The sequence below is a fragment of the Castanea sativa genome, chromosome 3 (assembly GCF_040712315.1).
Source record: "Castanea sativa cultivar Marrone di Chiusa Pesio chromosome 3, ASM4071231v1".
NCBI classification, from domain to species: Eukaryota; Viridiplantae; Streptophyta; class Magnoliopsida; order Fagales; family Fagaceae; genus Castanea; species Castanea sativa.
The window spans coordinates 15,202,984-15,224,260 of NC_134015.1; the positions used below are offsets into that span (position 1 = coordinate 15,202,984).

Genomic DNA, 21,277 nt, shown 5'->3' on the forward strand with positions numbered 1-21,277 from the left:
ACGAAAAACATGTCCAACTAGCAAAGACTGATCCATGCATAAGATTTGTTAGGCATCATCCAACTAGCAAAAAGTGACCCATGCATAAGATTTGTCACTTTGTATAGGCATCATCCCGGTCAGAGGCTAACTTCTAGGAGTGATAGCTTGCCAGTGCAAATACTCTTACCCTGCAAACCGCAAATCAATAACCTGTGCAAAATACAAGAAAACAATTCCTGAAACAGATCATTATATAGAATTTTCTTCAAAAAGTTGATTATATAAAATTATTATGTTTCAATGAGTTGTACTTTTGAAAGTACAAACAAGGTAAAATAACTACTAGTCGATTTCACACAAACAACCTGGAGGGAATAATCATTGGAAATTGGCTCTCTACTTTGCAGAAGTCTAGGCAGGTGACCATCCCCAAGGAAATTGAACTCCATTTTTCTTATAACAACCATACAATTCACCTACATTGTTAGAGAATTAAAGAATAAAATAGTCCAAGAAAATTAGCATTTCCCCCATTTTTGAAGGGAGCAAAATCTATTTGTAAGATTTTAAGTCACTCTTGGTTAAATGCTTCTACCCATTCCCATAGACTTGGCCAGCTAGTAAAATTGTTGAACTCCCAAACGACTTTAAAATTGTACCAAATTTAACAGTTTAATGGCTTTATGAGTGGAATACCTAGCCCTAAATTTCAGTCCAAGGATCCACTCCTACTCTGACTTCTGAATTTTTCTTTTTAATGGTTTTGAGAAGTTCCCTTGAAATTTCTTCTCCCAATTGAAGGTTATCATCCGTGAAGGTATTAACACCATTCTGAACCAAAGCATAATACAAATGGCATGTAAAACCATAACGGGTATCTTCATTTCTAAAACTCAAGAAGACATCAAAGTCCTTGGATTGGTGGGTGAAAGAGGAAGATGAAGCTCCATTGCTTTTCAGAAGAGCCGTAAAGGATTGCTCAGCAGATGGTTGAGCAGATCTGAAAGGATGAGGAGAATGAAAGATGTGATGAAAATTTGGAAGAATTGGCTCTTGGACTATCGCCTGCTCACAAATTACGTATTGACCAGGGTTGTCTAGATGACTCAAGAAATGGAATGACAAATTGGGAAGAGCTTTAAGATAGATTGGTTCCCATTTAGTGTTAGTGGATGACTCATGAGTCATAAGGGTTCTTTTGTAAATCACTGATTGTTTTTGAGTCTTCAGTGAAAAAAAATATATAGAAAAAGAAAAGGAGATAAGAAAGGAAGGAAAGCCAGTCCATGATAGATCAAAGTGCTTACATTAATGGAAATGATTGAGAGACCCTATCTTCCACGATTTGTCAAAAAAGTTAATTACTTTTTTGCTTTCTCATAAAATATTTCCTAATATATATATATATATATATATATATATATATATATATGAAAGAAAACTTCTTATGGTTCCATATTCTCTATTTCTGTACCCAAAATGTTGGCCTCAGACTAGGAATAAGCAGCAGTGGCCAAAGCTTAAGAAGCTATGGTAAGATACATTTCTCTCACCTTTCACTTCAGCTCAATTGAGTAAAGATGTTGATAAGAAGCAAATATTTGTAAGAAATTTGCAATCACCATATCTGTGAGTGCCCAAAATGGAAGAAAATAGACAAAATTCTTAAACAACAGAGTAACCAGAATCATAATTATCGTAACACACAAAACAAGCAGCGTCACTGTTCTGTGAATTCAATATTACACCATTCATCATAGTCTTAACAGTAAGTAACCAAATCTCAAACATAGTTTGGACTGTTCTTTGGTAGCTGATCATCTTCGTCTTTCACAATTTGAAGTAGCTTTATGTGGCCTCGTGAATTTATTTCTTTCCATGAGACATGCACTTCCCATTGTGCACATAGCTTATTATGCTAACTTACTTTCTTTTTCTGGCGTATTTGCAAACTTCCATGAGCAGTGAATAAAAGCGTCAGTTGTTCTATGCCCTGCCACCTCGTTGATGGTTATTACATCAGAAATCTCCTTCAAATCTTCTTTGGTGAGCTTCACTCTAAAGGAACTGATATTGGCATCAAGATTTTTAGGGGGTGTTTGGTAGAGTAGTTTGAGATGAGATTTTTGCAGTTTTTTTAAATACGTGTGGGTGAAAAAGTGTGTGAAAATGTGTATAATGTTGTTTAAAATGTGAAAATATGAGTTTAATTTTTGTAGTCCCTACAAATCCATGAGAAGTGTTAAAAAAATATATCAGTCACAAGCAATAAATCTTAGTTCAAGACCATATTTAAAAAATTAGTGCAGGTCGTGATATACACAGTACTACTACTAAGGAGTTGTTATCTTTGGACCGAAGGATACCCCCTCCCTGCCCCCCTCCCCCCCCCTCTCTCCCCAGAATAAAAGAGGGAGGGGGCAACTGACAAATTTTAAGAGAGGAAATATTACAAGATTAAAAAACGATAAATTCAAAAATTCAGGAATTATGTGAGAATCATCCAGATAATATATGGACATAATTCAAGAAAAATCGTAATTATGACTTTAGTTTCTGTTATGAACACCACACGTAGTTGAGTTTACTCAAGTTGTACACGCACATTTTTGGGACCAGATTGTTTGAGCTACAGCCTACATAAGAAGTATATGGCTAAACATAAGATTTGATTACTCTTCAAATGAGCCACATAACTTTGTATGCTGCAAAGATGCTGGTGTATTGGGCAAGAAAAACTGATGGAAGTTTGAGATTACCATCAAATTTCAAGAAGTTATAAGACTGAAAACTTTTCTACCTAAATACAGTTGCTGAACATGCCATGATTGTGTCATACTAGTTGTGAATTGGCAGGTCACAAAGAAAAGTGGGGTTTTGTTCATTCATAACATGAAAAGTAGGTACAGTACTCTAATCCATTTTTCTTGATAATGAAGGAGGTATTTCAGATTTTATAGTGATTGACTGATGGTGAATTTAGAGCAGCCTCAGTGGAAAAACATGCCACTTTATCTCTTCCCCTGATTAGCCCAAGCTATTCTTCTGCCCATTAAAGTTGAAAGGCTGCTGGTAAAAGATGAATACTTGAAGCTGAAGGTGAATAAACATTAAAAAGGAGTCACTTACCAGGGATAGGTGCCACATCATCTCCTTGATGAAGAATCCATCCAAGTGCAAGTTGTGCAGGGCTGCATCCATGTTTTTCAGCCAACTTTCCTATTTGAAAATAAATGGTCTTGTTTTGCTCTAAGCTCTCTGCTTGAAATCTAGGATGTATGTTCTGATGAAAGGAAAGGTTACACATTAGTCCCAAGCTTAATCTCACAAGCAACAAGAAAAAATAATAATAAATTTGCAACAAGCCCATTAAAAATTGTTTGTATGTCTTGTTAGGTATTTTAGTGTTGGCTGATTAAATCACGAAGTTTCCTTGTAATTGTTCAAGAATTTTAATTTTTAATTTGGTGTAATTGAGGGTGAAGACGGAAGATTGTGTTCACTGTGCACATCTGTAAAATTTGGTTGAGTGGACTTATATTCGGTCGGGCGAATATATAACGTAGTTCAGAAGCATGGTCGACAGTCTTTCATTCAACATTCAGTCGAGAGAACTTGTTAAAGAAAGCACCAACTTAGGCTTTTACAACACTTTTTGGGGCCAATCACTCCTCAAACCCTTGACAAATAAAGTCTAAAATTAAACCCTGATTTTAGAGGAGTGATTTCAAAGGAGGAAGATGGCCAATAAATCCTTGAGAAAAACTATTCCAAGCGCAAAAGATCTTTCACCCTCTCCCATTGCCTAAATTTGAGAGGATTCACACTACCAAGCACAAGAAAACCACCTGTGTTGTTGGAGCATTCATTAAAACCACAAAGACTTACCAAAATCTTCAAGAAGTCTTGAAGTATCTGTTAGGAATCCAGATTTGGTTAATTCAATCAATTTGCAAATTATGCTTTCCAATTCAGATTTGGTTAACTCAATCCACAAACCAATATTCCAAAATAAATAACTGCAGAAAATAAAGAACACAAGCAATATGATTACAAAGAGAAAAGCCTAACAAGAAAACTCTCTAGGGGTTTACCACCACTCCTCAAGGAAACAAATCCACTCATAGAATATAAGTTTGTACAATAGAATTAACTCTAATTCTGAAGCTACCTCTACTGTATTTACCAACATGACTGCAAGCAACTCCAACTCCTTGAACTTTTCTATGGCAGATTCTATTCATATGAGCACTCTGTTTATGACTTAAAGAACCCTCTAGAAGGTTTCCACAACTAGTTAGTGTTATGCAGTATCTTTAGCATTATTACTGGTCTGGAGATCTTCTTTGGTTAATGGTGAGTGAGAACTCGGTCATGAAACCCTAAGCATATAAAAACACAGCCCTCAAAACTTATTTAAGTTGTCTCATATTAGTCCTTTTATACTCTAGCAAGTAGATCACAAAAAACTTCAGATTGGATGAATTAATTGTCAGGATTGAGAATCTGGATCCATGATTCTCAATTAACCAATAGGTGTCAAGAGCCTAGAGACATGTCAAGCTTTTTTTGATCAATTGATAGGTGTCGAGCTATGTGTTGAGATTCCAAAATGTTTCTTCTTTTTTGAGGTGTTTTTGGGTTTGAGTCTTGAACTTCAAAACACATGCAGGACTTAACTTTTGTTAGCCAACTGACACACTATGAACCTAATAGTAACCAAGAGCCTTGTTTGGCAGTCAGCATATTGACTTGCTGCATCAAAAAACTGTGAAGATACAGGGCATGAATCTGCAGTTGCAAGCAAAAGTGGGGAGCTCAAGTACGGTATACTTTTTCAGAAAGTGTAGCAAGTGTAGTCTATACCATAACAGTCTTTGTAGTGGATTTGATGGGTTGGACTTTGGCCCAGCGTCTTTTTCCCAATTGGGTTTCACTTCATGAAAAATTCCTCGTCTGTGTGTGTAATTTTTTCATGTGTTGTTTATTTCATGCTTGATTATCCATGATTTAAATTGTGCATGAAAATGATTAATTAATGAGAGATGCTACGTCTACAATATTTTTTTAACATTTTCACAACAAATCACAGGTGGTTAGTTGTTATTAGTTCAAATTTGAACCTAACACAAAGATTACTTTTTTGCCCCAATAATACCAATCAATAACAACCTGCCATTTAGAATTTGTTCTAAAAATGTTGTAAAAATATTATAGACATATTATTTCACTTAATTAAATATCTAGAATTGATTCCTCGTCAGTGTTTTTTTTTTTTCATAATTTAAATGCACAGAAAAAGTCAAGACAAATATGTGCCACATACCAGAAAACTGTTTGCACGTACCCTTTCTATAAATGCTTTGCCACCAAAGAATCCATGACCAAGAGGGTTGTATGGTACTATTCCAATTCCAAGCTCCCTGTACATTTTGGCATATCCAAAGGACACTTTTCATTCCATAATGTGGAGTTCAAACATATTGTGCCAGCAGTATAGTAAAAGATAAATGCAAATAATCCCAAGTGGCTCCTCGGGCTGGAACCATGCATCAAGAAATATGCCTTATGAAGTGGAGGTCACTTGCTTAAATCTTCCTCATCCCCTTCCCTTACCTTGGGGGCGAGTCATTCTGAATGGAACACCCAATAGTTTTGAAGAGAATATGAGGCAAAATTTTTCAAATAACTATAAAAATCAAACTATATCATTAGTTAGCCAAAGTTTGAAACAAATTTGGTATATAACAAATCGAGTCCCTTAGACTCGATTTTGGAATGCTAAATCGAGTGCACAGATCTCGATTTCAACCTCATTCGGAGCTGATGTGGACACCTGGTCCACGTCGGCATAGAAATCGAGTTCTACGAACTCGAGTTCTGTCAAATAGAAATCGAGTCCGTAGGACTCGATTTCGTATCACCTAAACCCAGACATCGCTGAAGAAGAAAACGTTGAAGAACCAGAGATGAAGAAATCAAAACCCATGCGTCGAAGAAGAAGAAGAAATCAAAACCCAGAAATCAAAACCCATGCGCCGAAGAAATCAAAACCCAGAAATCGCTGAAGAAGAAAACGCTGAAGAACCAGAGATGAAGAAATCAAAACCCATGCGCCGAAGAAGAAGAAATCAAAACCCAGAAATCAAAACCCAGAAATCCGATCAAAACGCCGAAGAAGAAATCCAGAGAACAAAACATCGAAGAACACCGAGTGGAGAGTGGGTTTGATTCGTTTTGGATTTGATTAGTTCACGAGTTTTTGGGGCTTGGAAGTGGAGAGTTGCTGAAACAACACTCGGTTTTTGGGGCTTGGCTTGGAAGAACACCAAGTTGGTTTTTGGAACAACGCTCGATTCTTTGAATAGAACGTAAATTTCTGAAACAAAATGAAATCGAGTCCTAAGGACTCGATTTCTATTTGACAGAACTCGAGTCCTCTGGACTCGAGTTTTATGCCGACGTGGACTCCCTGTCCACATCAGCTACAAACGACCTTGAAATCGAGTTTATTACCCTCGATTTAGCATTCCAAAATCGAGTTCAAAGGACTCGAATTGTTAGATACCAAATTTGTTTCAAACTTTGGCTAACTAATGATATAGTTTGATTTTTATAGTTATTTGAAAAATTTTGCCAGAATATGAAGTTACCTGCAAAGTGGAACTATTTCTTCCTCAATTTCGCGAGTCCAGAGGGACCACTCCATTTGTACAGCCGTGATGGGATGAACTGCATGTGCCCTTCGTATTTTGTCGGCAAAATTTTTCAAATAACTATAAAAATCAAACTATATCATTAGTTAGCCAAAGTTTGAAACAAATTTGGTATATAACAAATCGAGTCCTTTAGACTCGATTTTGGAATGCTAAATCGAGTGCACAGATCTCGATTTCAACCTCATTCGGAGCTGATGTGGACACCTGGTCCACGTCGGCATAGAAATCGAGTTCTAAGAACTCGAGTTCTGTCAAATAGAAATCGAGTCCGTAGGACTCGATTTCGTATCACCTAAACCCAGACATCGCTGAAGAAGAAAACGTTGAAGAACCAGAGATGAAGAAATCAAAACCCATGCGTCGAAGAAGAAGAAGAAATCAAAACCCAGAAATCAAAACCCATGCGCCGAAGAAATCAAAACCCAGAAATCGCTGAAGAAGAAAACGCTGAAGAACCAGAGATGAAGAAATCAAAACCCATGCGCCGAAGAAGAAGAAATCAAAACCCAGAAATCAAAACCCAGAAATCCGATCAAAACGCCGAAGAAGAAATCCAGAGAACAAAACATCGAAGAACACCGAGTGGAGAGTGGGTTTGATTCGTTTTGGATTTGATTAGTTCACGAGTTTTTGGGGCTTGGAAGTGGAGAGTTGCTGAAACAACACTCGGTTTTTGGGGCTTGGCTTGGAAGAACACCAAGTTGGTTTTTGGAACAACGCTCAGTTGCTGAATAGAACGTAAATTTCTGAAACAAAATGAAATCGAGTCCTAAGGACTCGATTTCTATTTGACAGAACTCGAGTCCTCTGGACTCGAGTTTTATGCCGACGTGGACTCCCTGTCCACATCAGCTACAAACGACCTTGAAATCGAGTTTATTACCCTCGATTTAGCATTCCAAAATCGAGTTCAAAGGACTCGAATTGTTAGATACCAAATTTGTTTCAAACTTTGGCTAACTAATGATATAGTTTGATTTTTATAGTTATTTGAAAAATTTTGCCTATTTTGTCTGCACTAGCTTCAGACAATCCAATATACTTTACTTTTCCTTCTTCCACCAGCTTCTTAAGTTCCCTAATCTACGATCCAGAAAAATAAGTTTTCATATATGAATTGCCTAGTTTACAACTTCAGGAAAGTGAAGGAATAATACAGCACTACTTCTGAGTTGGAGTAAGGGAAATTCTGCTTATAAATATTGATGTCACATGGAGAATACATTTATAAAAAAGGGGGAAAAAGAAGTTTTGTAACACTTACAGTCTCCTCTATAGGTACTGTTGTGTCAATCCGGTGTTGATAATAGAGATCAATGTAATCCAAACCAAGGCGCTTCAGACTATCCTCAGGGGTACCATTTATTTCAACATTATTAAGATCAATTTTGACAATACCAAATTTTGTAGCTAACTGAATCTTTTCTCGAGGCAAGTGCTTCAGTGCCTGAAAATGCCTTTTTGAATTATACTGTTTACTCATAAGCCAACTAGAAAAAGCCACCAATTACTAAGGGTCCGTTTGGATAGAACTTATTGCTGAAAACTGAAAACTGAAAACACTGTAGCAAAATAATTTTTAAAGGGGTAAAAAACACTGTTCATTCCAAAAGTTACTGTTCATTGGCCTAAAATCACTCTTCATGGCCAATGAACAGTAACAAACACGCGTTGAAAAAAAAACAAAACAAAACAAAACGTGGACGCAGCTAGAAGAAGCTGGATCCAAACGTATTCTAAGAAAACCAATGTTACAGTAAAGATGCGCATTCAAATGGTTCAGTTTCTGTTTCTCGAAAGAGAAATAGCATGATACATGAGTGAAAACATTATGTTTGATTAATCAACTTAAACAAAAAAAATTTATTTTCTTCTTTTCAAAAATAAAAAAGGTTAGCTTCCTTGTAACCCCAAAGCATGGAAATTGTTTGGTGACAAATGTTTATGATCAAAGCTTTGGTATAAAGAAATTATTTTCTTAATTAGCAAAAAATTATTTAAAGCAGTCAATTAATATAAAAAATTATAATTTGGAAGAAGTTCTTCAGAAGTCATTTCCTATGATTCAGGATTTTGTTAAATACAAGATTGATCTTTCTAGATAACAAGTTATATTCTTTCAAAGGGTAAAAAGTGGCTCCCTTCCTATAGTTGGAGAATGCTTTTCTGAAAATAAGCTGGATCTATGATATCTTCTTAAAATAATACACAAACAATTCAAAGAGTAATGATCAGGGGGGGCGATTTCGTACCGTACCGGCCGGTACATATCGTACCGGCCAGTACCCCGGTACAGGTACACCCCCAGTACCGTACTGGTAAAAATACCGGGTGTACCGGCCTTGTACAGGCCTTACCGGAAGATTTCGGCCGTATCGGCCGGTAATGGAATACCGGTCCGAAATGTGTTCTGGGTTTTTTTTTTTTTTTTTTTTTTTTGTAATTAGGGATTTTTTTTAAGGGCAAGATAGTAATTTTGGCTTACCCTAAAATCACTATCTTCCCTTTCTGTTTTGCCGCAGCCTCCATTTCTCTTCTCTGTTTCTCTTCTCCGGTTTCTCTTCTCACTTCTCTCCCTCTCTGCGTCTCACTCTCAACTCTCAAGTCTCAAGTCTCAACAAAATTTATTTTACAGTTCTCACTTCTCTCACTCTCTGCTCCGGTTTCTCTTCTCCCTCACTCTCTCATTCTCACTTCTCTCCCTCTCCGCATCTCACTCTCAAGTCTCAACAAATTTCTTTTATATTGTGTTTTTTTTTTTCTTTGTAAGTTTGTATGCAATGAACAATTGAAGTAATGTTTTATTGTAAACATGGATTTTTGAGGTAATGTTTTATGGTAAATAGAGATTTTGTGTGTATGTGTGTGTGTGTATATATATATATATATATATTAAATATATAAAATAGCGGTAAACCCGAAACGGTACACTGGTATTGACCGGTATTCGAAATATACCGTACCGGTGGCCAAACCGGTACAGCCTCCGGTACGGTATTGACTTCCTTGGTAATGATAGTCACACACTCTTTAATACACACTGTCACGTGCTGAAATCATGTTTTTAAAACACAATTTCACAATTTTAATTGAAATCTTTTTAATAAAAACAAGATTTCAAAAGGAAGCGTGTATGGATTGTGCAATAGGGAGTGTGTAATTAGATTTTCCAAAATACAAATCAATCACATGATACATTTTACTGGTTACCTACTTTTCCAAAGTTATGTAATCTCTATAACCACACAGATCAAAATTATTAAAAATATGCTTTGTTGAAAAGGGTACCCTTGTTCATTAAATACAAACAAATTTCAAATGGAATTTTGTTCAGAAAATTATTCATTTACATAGACAGAATGAATTACTTCCAGCCCACAAATTTATATTCAAGGGCTCACCACTTACCATAGTCCACAATCCTAATCTAAGCAATGTAGACCCCAAGATTGATGTTATGTACATTATAAGCAAACTGAATAAGGTACTCAGAGGTATGCAAGCTAGTCTAAATGAATACAAACCATCTGAGATATCATTTTCAAGTAAATTTACCTTTCCCACCAAAACTTCATTAGCATGTTGCCCATAAATATCTGACGTATCAAAGAATGTGATTCCTTGACTGAATGCGTGCTTGATGATTGATATGCCAACCTCTTCAGGGACAGGATCATTGTAGCCTCCTGAAAGCCCCATACATCCAAACCCCAACTTTGAAACCTGGAGAACAAATAATACTATAAGTAATTATTGAAGAAAAATACCTCTTGTTTTGGTGGAAGGAAATTTAAGCAGGGATTTTAAGCTCTTTCCTCTCACATTTTCTCATGTGGGGAAAAAACTACTAAACAGACAAAGATTATATTATAGACAATGGTCTAGGCCTCTGATTATTTCTCAAGATGGAGTCAATGTGAATTTGATGAATCATTAAATACTGTCAAAGGTCAGAAAATAACTTGACAAGAAGGAAGTTTATTAACTTCCCATCTTATCTATATATTCAATATATAATAATGAAAGCTTTGCAATAAATTTTACAAAACTCCTGTTGTGTCACATCATTTGCATCTTTTCTTACCTTTTATTATTTTTGCAATTTTCACTTTATTCAACTTTTCATCTTCTTCTACAATTGTATTCTTATCCTTTATTATATCTTCTTAAATTCTACCATTTCACTTTATTCAACCTTTTACCTACGTCAACCATTCTTTTTCTATCTTAATTTTCATGTAAATTTCTTATTACTTCCTTTCTACCTCTCTCCTATTCCTTTCAAGTTGTCCACGACAAAAAATGCCATACTCTCTCTCTCTCTCTTCGATTTTGTTTCTCTTTTGGTGGGTTTTTGGTGTTTATAACCACTTTTTTTCTTCTACTAATGGTTCTTTTTGTTATTGTTAATTTAACTGACACATCATATTTCTCTCTTTTTGGAAAATTTGTATTGACTTTGGATTTTTTTTTTTCAAAATAACCAAATCCTCAAAACAATTTCATTGGTTAGCAAGGTTTTGAAACTATTTAACAATCTAACAAATTGAGTGCAGCAAACTCGATTTTGTTGTGCTAAATCGAGTATGAAGAGGTCGAGTTTCATGGAACTTGAGTCTCCACGACTCGATTTCCCTGGCAGGCTATGAACTTCACTAGACCAAAGATGAAGTTCCATGGAGATGGAGACCCAAACAAGAAAAACATAGAGATGGAGGAAACCAAATCGAAAGACCCAGACAAGAAAAACAATGGAGGAAAACAAATTAAAAGACCCAGACAAGAAAAACATAGAGATGGAGGAAACCAAACGCAAATGAGGAAGAAGGAGATTTGGGAAGATTGTTTCTGCCTTGCTCTTGGTTGGTGTTTCTGCTATGGAACTCGAGTGTGAGACACTCGATTTCCTATTGAAACTTGACCCCACCTCGCTCGATTTCAAAGAGCAAAATCAAGTCTAACAGACTTGATTTGCTAGATTGCTAAATAGTTTTAAAACCTTGCTAACTAATGAAATTGTTTGGGGGATTTGGTTATTTTGAAAAAAAAAAATCCACTTTTATGCATATGTAGTTGTTTTGGTATTCCAATTCCCGGTTACACTTTTTTTTTTCTTTATCTCATTGATTTTATTTTATTTGGGTTAATAATTAAATTTGTTGTTTTGCAAGTTACATTTGATTTTTTTAGAGTTCCGTTTTGATGTTAATTTATGAGACTTTACTCTGTTTATTTTTTAATCATTTTGTGGAAAAATGTTGTTTTTGTAGAGAAAGTATTCTTAGTAATTGATTTAGAAGTATTCTATAGTCCCACTTATTAAGACAAAAGCAAAGGTTAGTCAAAGGAAAATAATTGGATTAGTCACATGTTTTAGCTTTTGCAATTGTATTATTATTATTATTATTATTATTATTATTATTATTATTATAACACTTAATTATGATATTTTGCAAATAATTGTTTGTTTGATAATCTTTTTGGGTGGACAAATTTGCAATTTATGCAGAGAAAAAATAAATTATCAATATCAAATTATTTTCCTAATCGGTTTAGTTAATCATTGTTGAGCAATGATTGATATGACGTTTTGTTTTTTTGCAAAGTTTCTTCATATGGAATGAGTATGTTTTAATTTAGCATATATTTATGAATGTATTGAGATAAGAAATGTATTTAAAAAGAGAGCTTATGATCATATTTTATATACTTCAAACAGATAAATTGGTTTGGTATTAAAGATAAGGCTAAAATACAACTCACCCTCTAAACTTCACCATTTTCATTTCAGTCTTCCAAGTTTGTATTTTGTAATTTCAGTCCTCTAAGTTTCAATCTTCTTCAATTCAGTCTTCTAAATTTGTATTTTGTAATTTCAGTCTTCTAAATTTAAATTTTCCTCAATTTAGTCCCCTGTTAATATTTTATCTATGCCTACCGTTAACTTGTCCAAAAATGATATCGTTTGGCCCTTTATTTAATATTTAATTTTTATTTAATTATTTATTTCTTAATTAAAAAACGTTAATTAAAAAAAAAAAAAGACCCAGTCCATCCCCCATTGAAGAACACGAAATAGAAACCCCACTACCCCACTCCTGCCTAACTGCCTAACCCATCAATAATTGAGATTGAGAGGGAGAAAAAGAGATCAAGGGATCGAGAGGGAGAGAAGGTATTCCGGCGGCTCCGTTCTTGGTGTATTCGGCATCTTAGCTGAGGCCAATCCTCGGCAACTCTGCTCCAGATGCACTTGACTCCGGTTGAAATACCTCCTCTCCCTCTCGGTCTCTCAATGGAGGTGCCTGTGTTCTCGGCCACTAGGGTCACGGACCATGAGGCTAGAGAACCTTGGGTGCTTGTGCATCACTGAATTGAGTACCTGGGTTTAGTCTGGGTCTATGGGGTTCTTTAACCCGATTTCACAGTGGATTACTTGGTTTATTTTAGGTCGGAGGAAGAGCCTTTCTGCTGGGGTTAGACACGCGTCAATCTCTCATGATCTGTTGGTACTAGAGCGTTCCTCTAATTTGCTTTCTGTTTTTTATTATTTTTAATTTAAATTAACGTTTTTCTCTAAAATTAAGGAAAAAAAAAAGGTTAATGGCAGAAATTAACGGCATATTAACAAAGTACTTAATTGAAAAGGAATGAAACATAAATGACTGAAATTACAAAACCCAGACTTAAAAAGACTAAAATGAAATATTATCAAACTTAAAAGTTGTGTTTTGTATTTTGGCCTAAAGATAACATTAAAATAGAGGTTACAACTTACAAGTTGAAGTTTTTTGAATGGTGGGAAGACTATTTTTCTCTTTCCTTTCTAACTAAACTAGAAGGTTGCCCGCGCATTGCGCGGATAATGCTGTAAGCTTTTATGTAAAATGGTTTTTGAAATTTTTGTACATATATTATAACATAAATGGTGGATATTTTCATTACTAAAATCACCTACAATTATAGTAGAAATTTTAGAGCATGTAGGCATATTTTGTTGTCTACCATCAGTTGATCGTAAACCAATTAATTGCAAGCATACATTATGCATATCAAACTCCTTGAACCTGTCCCTTGTCATATGAAATGTCTAACTAAGGTGTTGACCCTATGAAGCATCTTCAGTTGATCGTAAACCAATTAATTGCAAGCATACATTATGCATATCAAACTCCTTGAACCTGTCCCTTGTCATACGAAATGTCTAAGACATTGACCCTAAGAAGCATCTTCAATAATATTTTAACTATAGCAGTGCTAAGGTTGCATAGTGATTCATGTCTAGGCAAAGCAACAAACACACTTTGATATCGTCAAGGCTCTTGTGGATAGTCATACATGATACTTGACCAATAAATAAATAAAGCAAGTAGTTTCAATGATGGTTGAGGTAGACATGATTTAACACATTTAACAATTTTTTAACCACCGCACACCCTTGGTGCAATGCTCACTGCACAAGTACTTATGGTGTGTGGGAGGTAAGGGTCGGGATTCAAGTCTCCAGGAGGGACCTTCACACACATATACACTTAGATTAGGTTAGAATAGAAATTCTATCTTCTATAAAAAAAATTAATAAATAAATAAAACAATTTTTTAACAAAGGTGTACCAGTATAATATATTTAACAATTTTTTAATACCATTTTGAGTTTATATAGATTCTAAGCTAACCTTCAAATAATGGAGGCACCACATAATTTTTTTTGCCCACTTAGTTCTTAATTTGTACCTTTGGGGTTCTATTGTTTCTTTCTTTGTTCTTATTTTTAACAATTGAGTTTCTATCATTTAGTAGGACATAGAATATGTGTAGATTGTGGTGATTATTTTAAAATTTTACTACCAAATAATACTTAACCCCTCAATAGGTAAAAGAAAATTATTCACCTAAAAATAATAACTTCTTTCTTACCCGTAGCTAATATAATTTGTTTCACTTATGTCAATTATATAGGCTACTACATCATACAACCAAATAAAAATAATAAATTTTCTGTCAAGCATTTTATCAAATACTATGGATTCAAAATAAAATATATGATTACTCTTGGGCTCTTTGCACTTTGAATCCCACAAAAGTTTTGCCTCCATTGGCGCTTTGAATGTGACCCAATCCATAGAGATATATGTATTTGTGCTCCGACTACATGTGGCTTGGAGGAGCTTGATTTATTGATTAAGCTTCTTCCTCATTGATCTTTCTACTTGATCAACAAAACCAGATTAGTTACTCAACCTGTCTTTGCCTTAGGGTCTAAATATTACCCAATTCAACTAATTTTCTTAATCACATCCTCATGTAACATATTTAAATCACTCACCAAAAGTCAAATCATAAATTACAAAAACAAGGTGGCTCAAAGAAAAATCTCAACCAAGAAATGCTTCAAATGAAAAGAAACAAACCACCATCTAGTTCGATTATCAAAAACCCATTACCAAACAACAAAAAAGAGTGAACAAATTGAGTATTAGTATTTTGTACCTCTTAGATACTGAAGAAGGGTTTGATAAATTAGGGGCTGGTGGCATTTTCTCCTTGTGTTTACGTTCCGTTTGTTTCGATGGAAAACTTTGTGTAAAAGTAGTTTTTCATATTTTCTAGTGTTTGGTAGCATAAAAAAAGATGAGTCAAAGGAAAACTATATCTGGTCAACATTAAAAGTATGACTTATTTTTAGAAATTGTTTTCTATTAAATTTTTTTGGAAAACAACTATATCTCACAGCAAACTAAATAAGAGAAGTTAGGAGGTTGTTTTTCAACTTATTTAAAGTTGTTACAAAACATTAGAAAATGAGATAGTTTTATAGAAAATATTTCTTGGAAAATGACTCGTTTCCTAGAAAATGTCATTGCTAAAACAAACAGAGCGTTAGTGACTTTAGTCCCCGGCCAAAACATGATAAAGTTGAAGCTTTAATCTACCTGAGTCTATCTTCCCTTAAACATTGCAAACCGCAAACTTAGTATCCCAAATAAAATTTTGAAAAAAAAAATTGAAAGAAAGAAACAAAGAGAGAGAGTTGGCAATATTTATTTATTTACAGACACTAAGAAAGGAGCTTTTATCCATGAACTCAAAGAGAAATTGTTGATCCATCAATATATAATTTTCAAAAGAAATAGGTACAATAGTGTGCGTTTAATTGAAAGGGGAAGTGAAAGAGTTTTTTGTTTGTGTTTTTGCTAGAAGAAGTGAAGAGTTAAGACTTAAGAGACGTAGAAAGAACTGAAGAGTTAAGAAAGGGAATGAATGAAATTTAAAAAATTTAAGATGGGTTTGATCTCAACAGAAATTACTTGAAAAATATAATATTATTGTAAAGGTGTAATAGTGCAAAGCGTGGTCTCACTTTGCCAGGTGCTTATCCATAGTGTGCATTTAAATTTGAACAGAGAAGTGAAAGTTTTTTTTTTTGTCCGGAAGAAGTGAATAGTCTTTTTTTTATTTATGGAAAGAAGTGAAGAGTTAGGAGAGAGGAAGAAGTGAATTGATTTTTTATAAAGCAATAAGTGCTAAACATAAAAGCTACATTGTTTTAATTTTTGAAGTTGGAAAACATCATTTCATAATAAAGAGGATTGCAAAGAACTCATATAGAGCGCCACATGGCAGAACCTCATGCACTCTCGCATGAGGTCTCTGCTTTTATATATATATTGATGATTGGAAAAACTTAATCCTTGTTATATTCTATCACTAGCGAATTGGCTTATAATATGAGCAGATGACAATTTTAATATAAAAAGAAAGTAAAAGATACGTGTGTGTATATATATTTAATTTTTTTATTTATAAAGAACACACAATTTCATTATTAAAAAAAGAAAGCAATGTTTATTTTAGTTTTAAAAAATTCCTTGCTCTTAGTTGGTTGGTTTGGTAGAGGGTTATAAAAAAAAAAGAGCATTCAGTAATTAGTAGTTTAATACATCAAAATGAAAAAAAAAAATTTGAGAAAAATACTTTGTTACAGATGACTAACCCTAATATAAGATTTTATGCATATTTTAAAAAATAAACTATATATTATTTATATTTCATTACAAAATAATCACATATTCTCATGCATCATACTGTAAATCATAAACATGACAAGAGATTTAGGTGATGACATGAACTGATGATTTAATGAGTATGCATTGTTCTATTTTGCCATCTATCAAAATTTTCCTGGTTTTTCTTTTCAAGATTCTCATTAAGTGGGGAACTTGAAGTTAAGGATAGTGGTTAAGGCCATAATGGAAAACACATAAGGGGATCAAACTGTCTTGTAACTCAAACAACATTTGGTAAGGGATTCTCATTCACCTAAGACTTACATTAACTCCATGTACATATTCTGACTCTGTTCATGGATTACTAAGATCTATGCACTATGGCTACATTTGAGCATGCTCAGTTGTCTTGGTTTTCAGGAGACAATATCTAGTGTAGCTAATATAATTTGTTAAGTAGGAAATTCATTATGTAAAGAGAGGGGTGAATACAAAAATAATCAAATATCATACTGCTTCATTTATGAGAACCATTAGAATCAAACTGCCCTGTTAATCTTCATAATCAATATTGTTACTGCACACACTTATATACAAAAGGGTCCTTATTTAATTTGGATAGAGATACTAGCAATACCAATTGTGCATTAGTGACTCGTAGAATTTTAGTTCAGTACACCTGCCACAAATTAGACCTAAAGCTTCTGAAAGGTTGCTTATCAGTAAAACCAATTCACTCGTAAATCAATTTTCATTTTCATTTGGTCATAACCTTCAAATTTTTGTTCCCAGATAAGGAATAGGATCTTCTAGCTATGGAAAATTACATAACTTTACATTCAAGTTAAATTTCAGTTATTCAGGCAGAATAGCCATTGCTATCTTTTCAGTGAGATTTCTTTGAGGGGCTCAAGGGCTGTAAAGTATCAAAATTCTATGTTTCACAAACATGTGCTTATCAAGCACAACCTTGAAAAATAATTAATTTTCTCAATTAAAAGCTTTGTAATTTGAAATTTCAATTAATCTAGGCATGGGAAAAATCTGTAGTGGTGGAATGTGATTTGGTATTCAAGTCAACCATATGCAAGAGAAAAACTTTAATTAAAAAAATCAAAACCCGAGAGAGAGGGTACGTCAAGTCCATGAGTTCCAAGTTTCACCCTAGGAATCTGAACTTTCTGCTCCTCAGCCATTCTTATTCCTACTTTAAAATCCTATTCTTTCTTTGCCTTCCTTCTGTTGTGTGTCTATATATATATAGACACACATACATACATATATACATGTCTATGCTATATATTATCTAGTCTTCCCTCAATTGCCTGTTTTGGGTGGAGACCCCACCAAAAGTTCTCCTACATTGTAAAATCCGAAAAAGAGATTGAGTCAAATTTCTAATAGCCCATGAATGACCCTAGGGATTATCATTTATATTCATGCATTATCTTATTTGGGATGTTTCTGTTGAAGTAAATAAGCAAACAATGAGGCACATTTAACAAGTGCATTATTGCTGCTACCACTAGTCACTATTTTTTTGTAGCAGCAAGAATGTTGGTCCCACTAAGATGGTGAACCACAATATTACCTAGAATTTTCCATATCTATAGACACACATATCTTCTTCCCCTTCGTGAACTTTTCCACCCTAGGAATCTGAACTTTCTGCTCCTCAGCTTTTCTTAGTCTTAATTCCAAAAAAAATCTTTTGTTTGCCTTTCACAAAAATGACAAGTTTGAGTCCTGGAATTAGTCTCTCTCAAAAAAAAAAAGGGGGGGGGGGGGGGGGGGAAATTGCCTACCATGACCTCTCTCAAATGCTGCAAAAATGAGAGTTTTATACATTGAATATGACCTTTTATATATACTTCTTTGGAAGATGCTAAAGAATTTAAGATACATGAATCATGGAATTCACCTTTAAGTAGCTAGTAAGTTTAGTGCCACAAAATTTTCTACAACTATACTAAGTGGTAGTTAGTGGCGACTCATTAATGGGTCCATGATTTCACTACTTACGAGTCGCCACATAGCAAAGTTGTATAAAAATTTGTGACACTAGTGATTAGACTTACACTTAAATAGCACAATAGCACAATAATGTTAAGACCACAATTTTTGTCACAACTTTGCTTTGGTTATGTTAGCAGAGTAATGTTAAAGAATTCGAAGATACATGTATCAAGGAGTTCACCTCCTTTTTTTTGCTCTTTTTTTTTTTAATCTTTTTTTTTTTAAACTCAAGGAGTTGACCTTTAAATGGCAAGCTAATTTTCAGCCCTGGCTGGAACCTGCCGATTTAAAAATCAAACTTCTGAAAACATAGAGTCGAGCTTTAAAAAACTTCATGCCATTAAAAAACAACAAAAATGAACTTCAGACCACAAAATTGGTCCTCCAGTCCAAACTTTCTGTCATCATTGATTATGTCACATTGTCACTATATTTTTTAGGTAAATGGCCATTTTATTTTCTCTTTCGTCATTAAATATATCATCCTGCAGCATTTTCAACGCTTTGTTTTTGTTGCTTATGTTATAGTAGTACATGTCCCCATTGATAAACTTAATGTAATGTTTCTCACTTGAGCTGTTCTGCTTGGTGGGAGTTCTCCCAACATTAAAAATTATCGTTGGAAGGGAATGAGACAAATGCATTGGAGATACAATCTTTCTTAGATCTAATTTGTCTAGCAGTTTATTAAATTATTGAATTCAAGTTTCTATTGTCCAGTTCAAGCAAGAGTCTTGCGAACTTTCTGCCTGACTTTAATGATTGCTTGAGCGAAGCTCAAAAAACATTCATTTCTTGCAGATCTTTACATAGCTTTTAACCCTTCATACATTCTAAGTCTTTTGTTTGAGTTAGAATCCTGTAGATATGTTATCTGATGCTGAGGCTTTTTTTAGCAGGCTCCTTTACTGAAAAAACTTGCCATCACAGTAAAACTAGGCCGCTTTGGCCACATTTGTGAAACTATACTACGATTCGTGACTCTCACTGTGACTCCATTGAGTAAAGAGAGGTAACCAGATTTGTAAAACATCTCTAAGATATTGGCCATCAACACATTTAATTGTGCCTAAAATGGAGGACAGTACTTCAAACACAGAGAACAATATATAATCATACTAGCACATACAACATTACCATTCTAAAAATTCAGTACTTTGTTACTCATCTCAATGAAAACTGTCTTGAGCATAGGTTGGACTGTACTTTAGTAGCTGATCAGCATCATCTTTCACCATAATTTTTGCATGAAACAAACACCTCATATCAAATAAAGACTTTTAAGCTACTTCGCTGTCCCTTGATGGTGTATTTGCAAACTTCCATGAGAGCGAATAAAATTATCACTTATTCTATCCCCTGCAACCTCATTGAAGGGTATTACATCAGAAATCTCCTTCACATCTTCTCTACCGAGGTTCACTCTTATGGAACCAACGTTATCATCAAGATTTTTAATCTTTAAAAAATTGTTGAACTCCCAAACGACTTTGAAATTGTACCTAATTTAGCAGTTTAACGGCTTTATGAGTGGAATACCTAGCCCTAAATTTCAGTCCAAGGATCCACTCCTCCTCTGACTTCTGAATTTTTCTTTTTAATGGTTTTGAGAAGTTCTATTGAAATGTCTTCTCCCAATCGAAGGTTATCATCCAAGAAGGTATTAACACCATTTTGAACCAAAGCACAATACAAATGACATGTAAAACCATAACGGGTATCTACACCTCTAAAACTCAAGAAGACATCAAAGTCCTTGGATTGGTGGGTGAAAGAGGTAAATGAAGCTCCTTTGCTTTTCAGAAGAGCCATTAGGATTGCTTAGCAGATCTGAAAGGATGAGGAGAATGAAAGATGTGATGAAAATTTGGAGGAATTGGCTCTTGGACTATCGCTTGTTCACAAATTATGCATTGACCAGGGTTGTCAATATGACTCAAGAAATGGAATGACAAATTGGGAAGAGCATTAAGATAGGTTGGTTCCCATTTAGTGGTTAGTGGATGACTCACGAGTCATAAGGGTTCTTTTGTAAATCACTGATTTTTTTAAGCCTTCAATGAAAAAATATATATAGAAAAAGCAAAAGAGAAAAGAAAGGAAGAAAACCTAGTCCATGATAGATCAAAGTGCTTACATTAATGGAAATGATTGAGACCCTATCTTCCATGATTTTTCCATAATAAATGGTCCTTCAAACAAGGAGACCCATGGTTAGAGTGATATCTTTCCATTCATTAGGAAGAGTGATGTCTTTCCAACGAATCATTTTTGGAAGGGTAACCTTAGCATCAGGTGTGGTGGATTGGATCAGCAAAGTATTATCACCAGCATTTTTTAACTTAGCATGTGAGTTTAGTTTGGTTTTGAACAATCTATAATAAATACGATAAATGATAGCAAGAGGTTTACTACCATCTTCCATATCATAACCAAATGTCAAAATATTCAAAGGTAATGCTTTAAGAAAATTAGGATCATCAATAGCAAGAGTTAAATCAGGATAACAATTGAAGTAAATAGGACCATTGAACATGGATGATTGAATCATTC

At 34.4% G+C, this 21,277-nt stretch overlaps 1 protein-coding gene across 1 annotated transcript; it reads right to left on the bottom strand.

The window, feature by feature from the left end:
* Positions 1 to 1,627: 1,627 nt before the first annotated feature.
* On the bottom strand, positions 1,628 to 17,950 carry LOC142629572 (putative aldo-keto reductase 1). Its single transcript, XM_075803574.1, has 9 exons — positions 17,845 to 17,950; positions 10,257 to 10,424; positions 7,966 to 8,148; positions 7,720 to 7,784; positions 6,636 to 6,743; positions 5,309 to 5,405; positions 3,112 to 3,265; positions 2,192 to 2,204; positions 1,628 to 2,073 (listed from the first exon to the last, which is right to left on the bottom strand). Exons 1-9 carry the CDS (start codon positions 17,902 to 17,904, stop codon positions 1,896 to 1,898), a joined length of 1,026 nt encoding a protein of 341 aa, XP_075659689.1. The 5' UTR covers positions 17,905 to 17,950; the 3' UTR covers positions 1,628 to 1,895.
* Between the last annotated feature and the right edge of the window lie 3,327 nt (positions 17,951 to 21,277).

What these genes read in the sequence shown, in the direction of transcription:
- LOC142629572 (XM_075803574.1), bottom strand. Translation starts at nt 17,904, where the DNA reads ATGGCTGAGGAGCAGAAAGTTCAGATTCCTAGGGTGAAACTTGGAACT. An exon ending in GAAATAGTTCCACTTTGCAG is followed by an intron (nt 5,406 to 6,635) that starts GTAACTTCATAT and finishes CAAAATGTACAG; the next exon opens with GGAGCTTGGAATTGGAATAG. An exon ending in TACGTGCAAACAGTTTTCTG is followed by an intron (nt 3,266 to 5,308) that starts GTATGTGGCACA and finishes TCCTTTCATCAG; the next exon opens with AACATACATCCTAGATTTCA.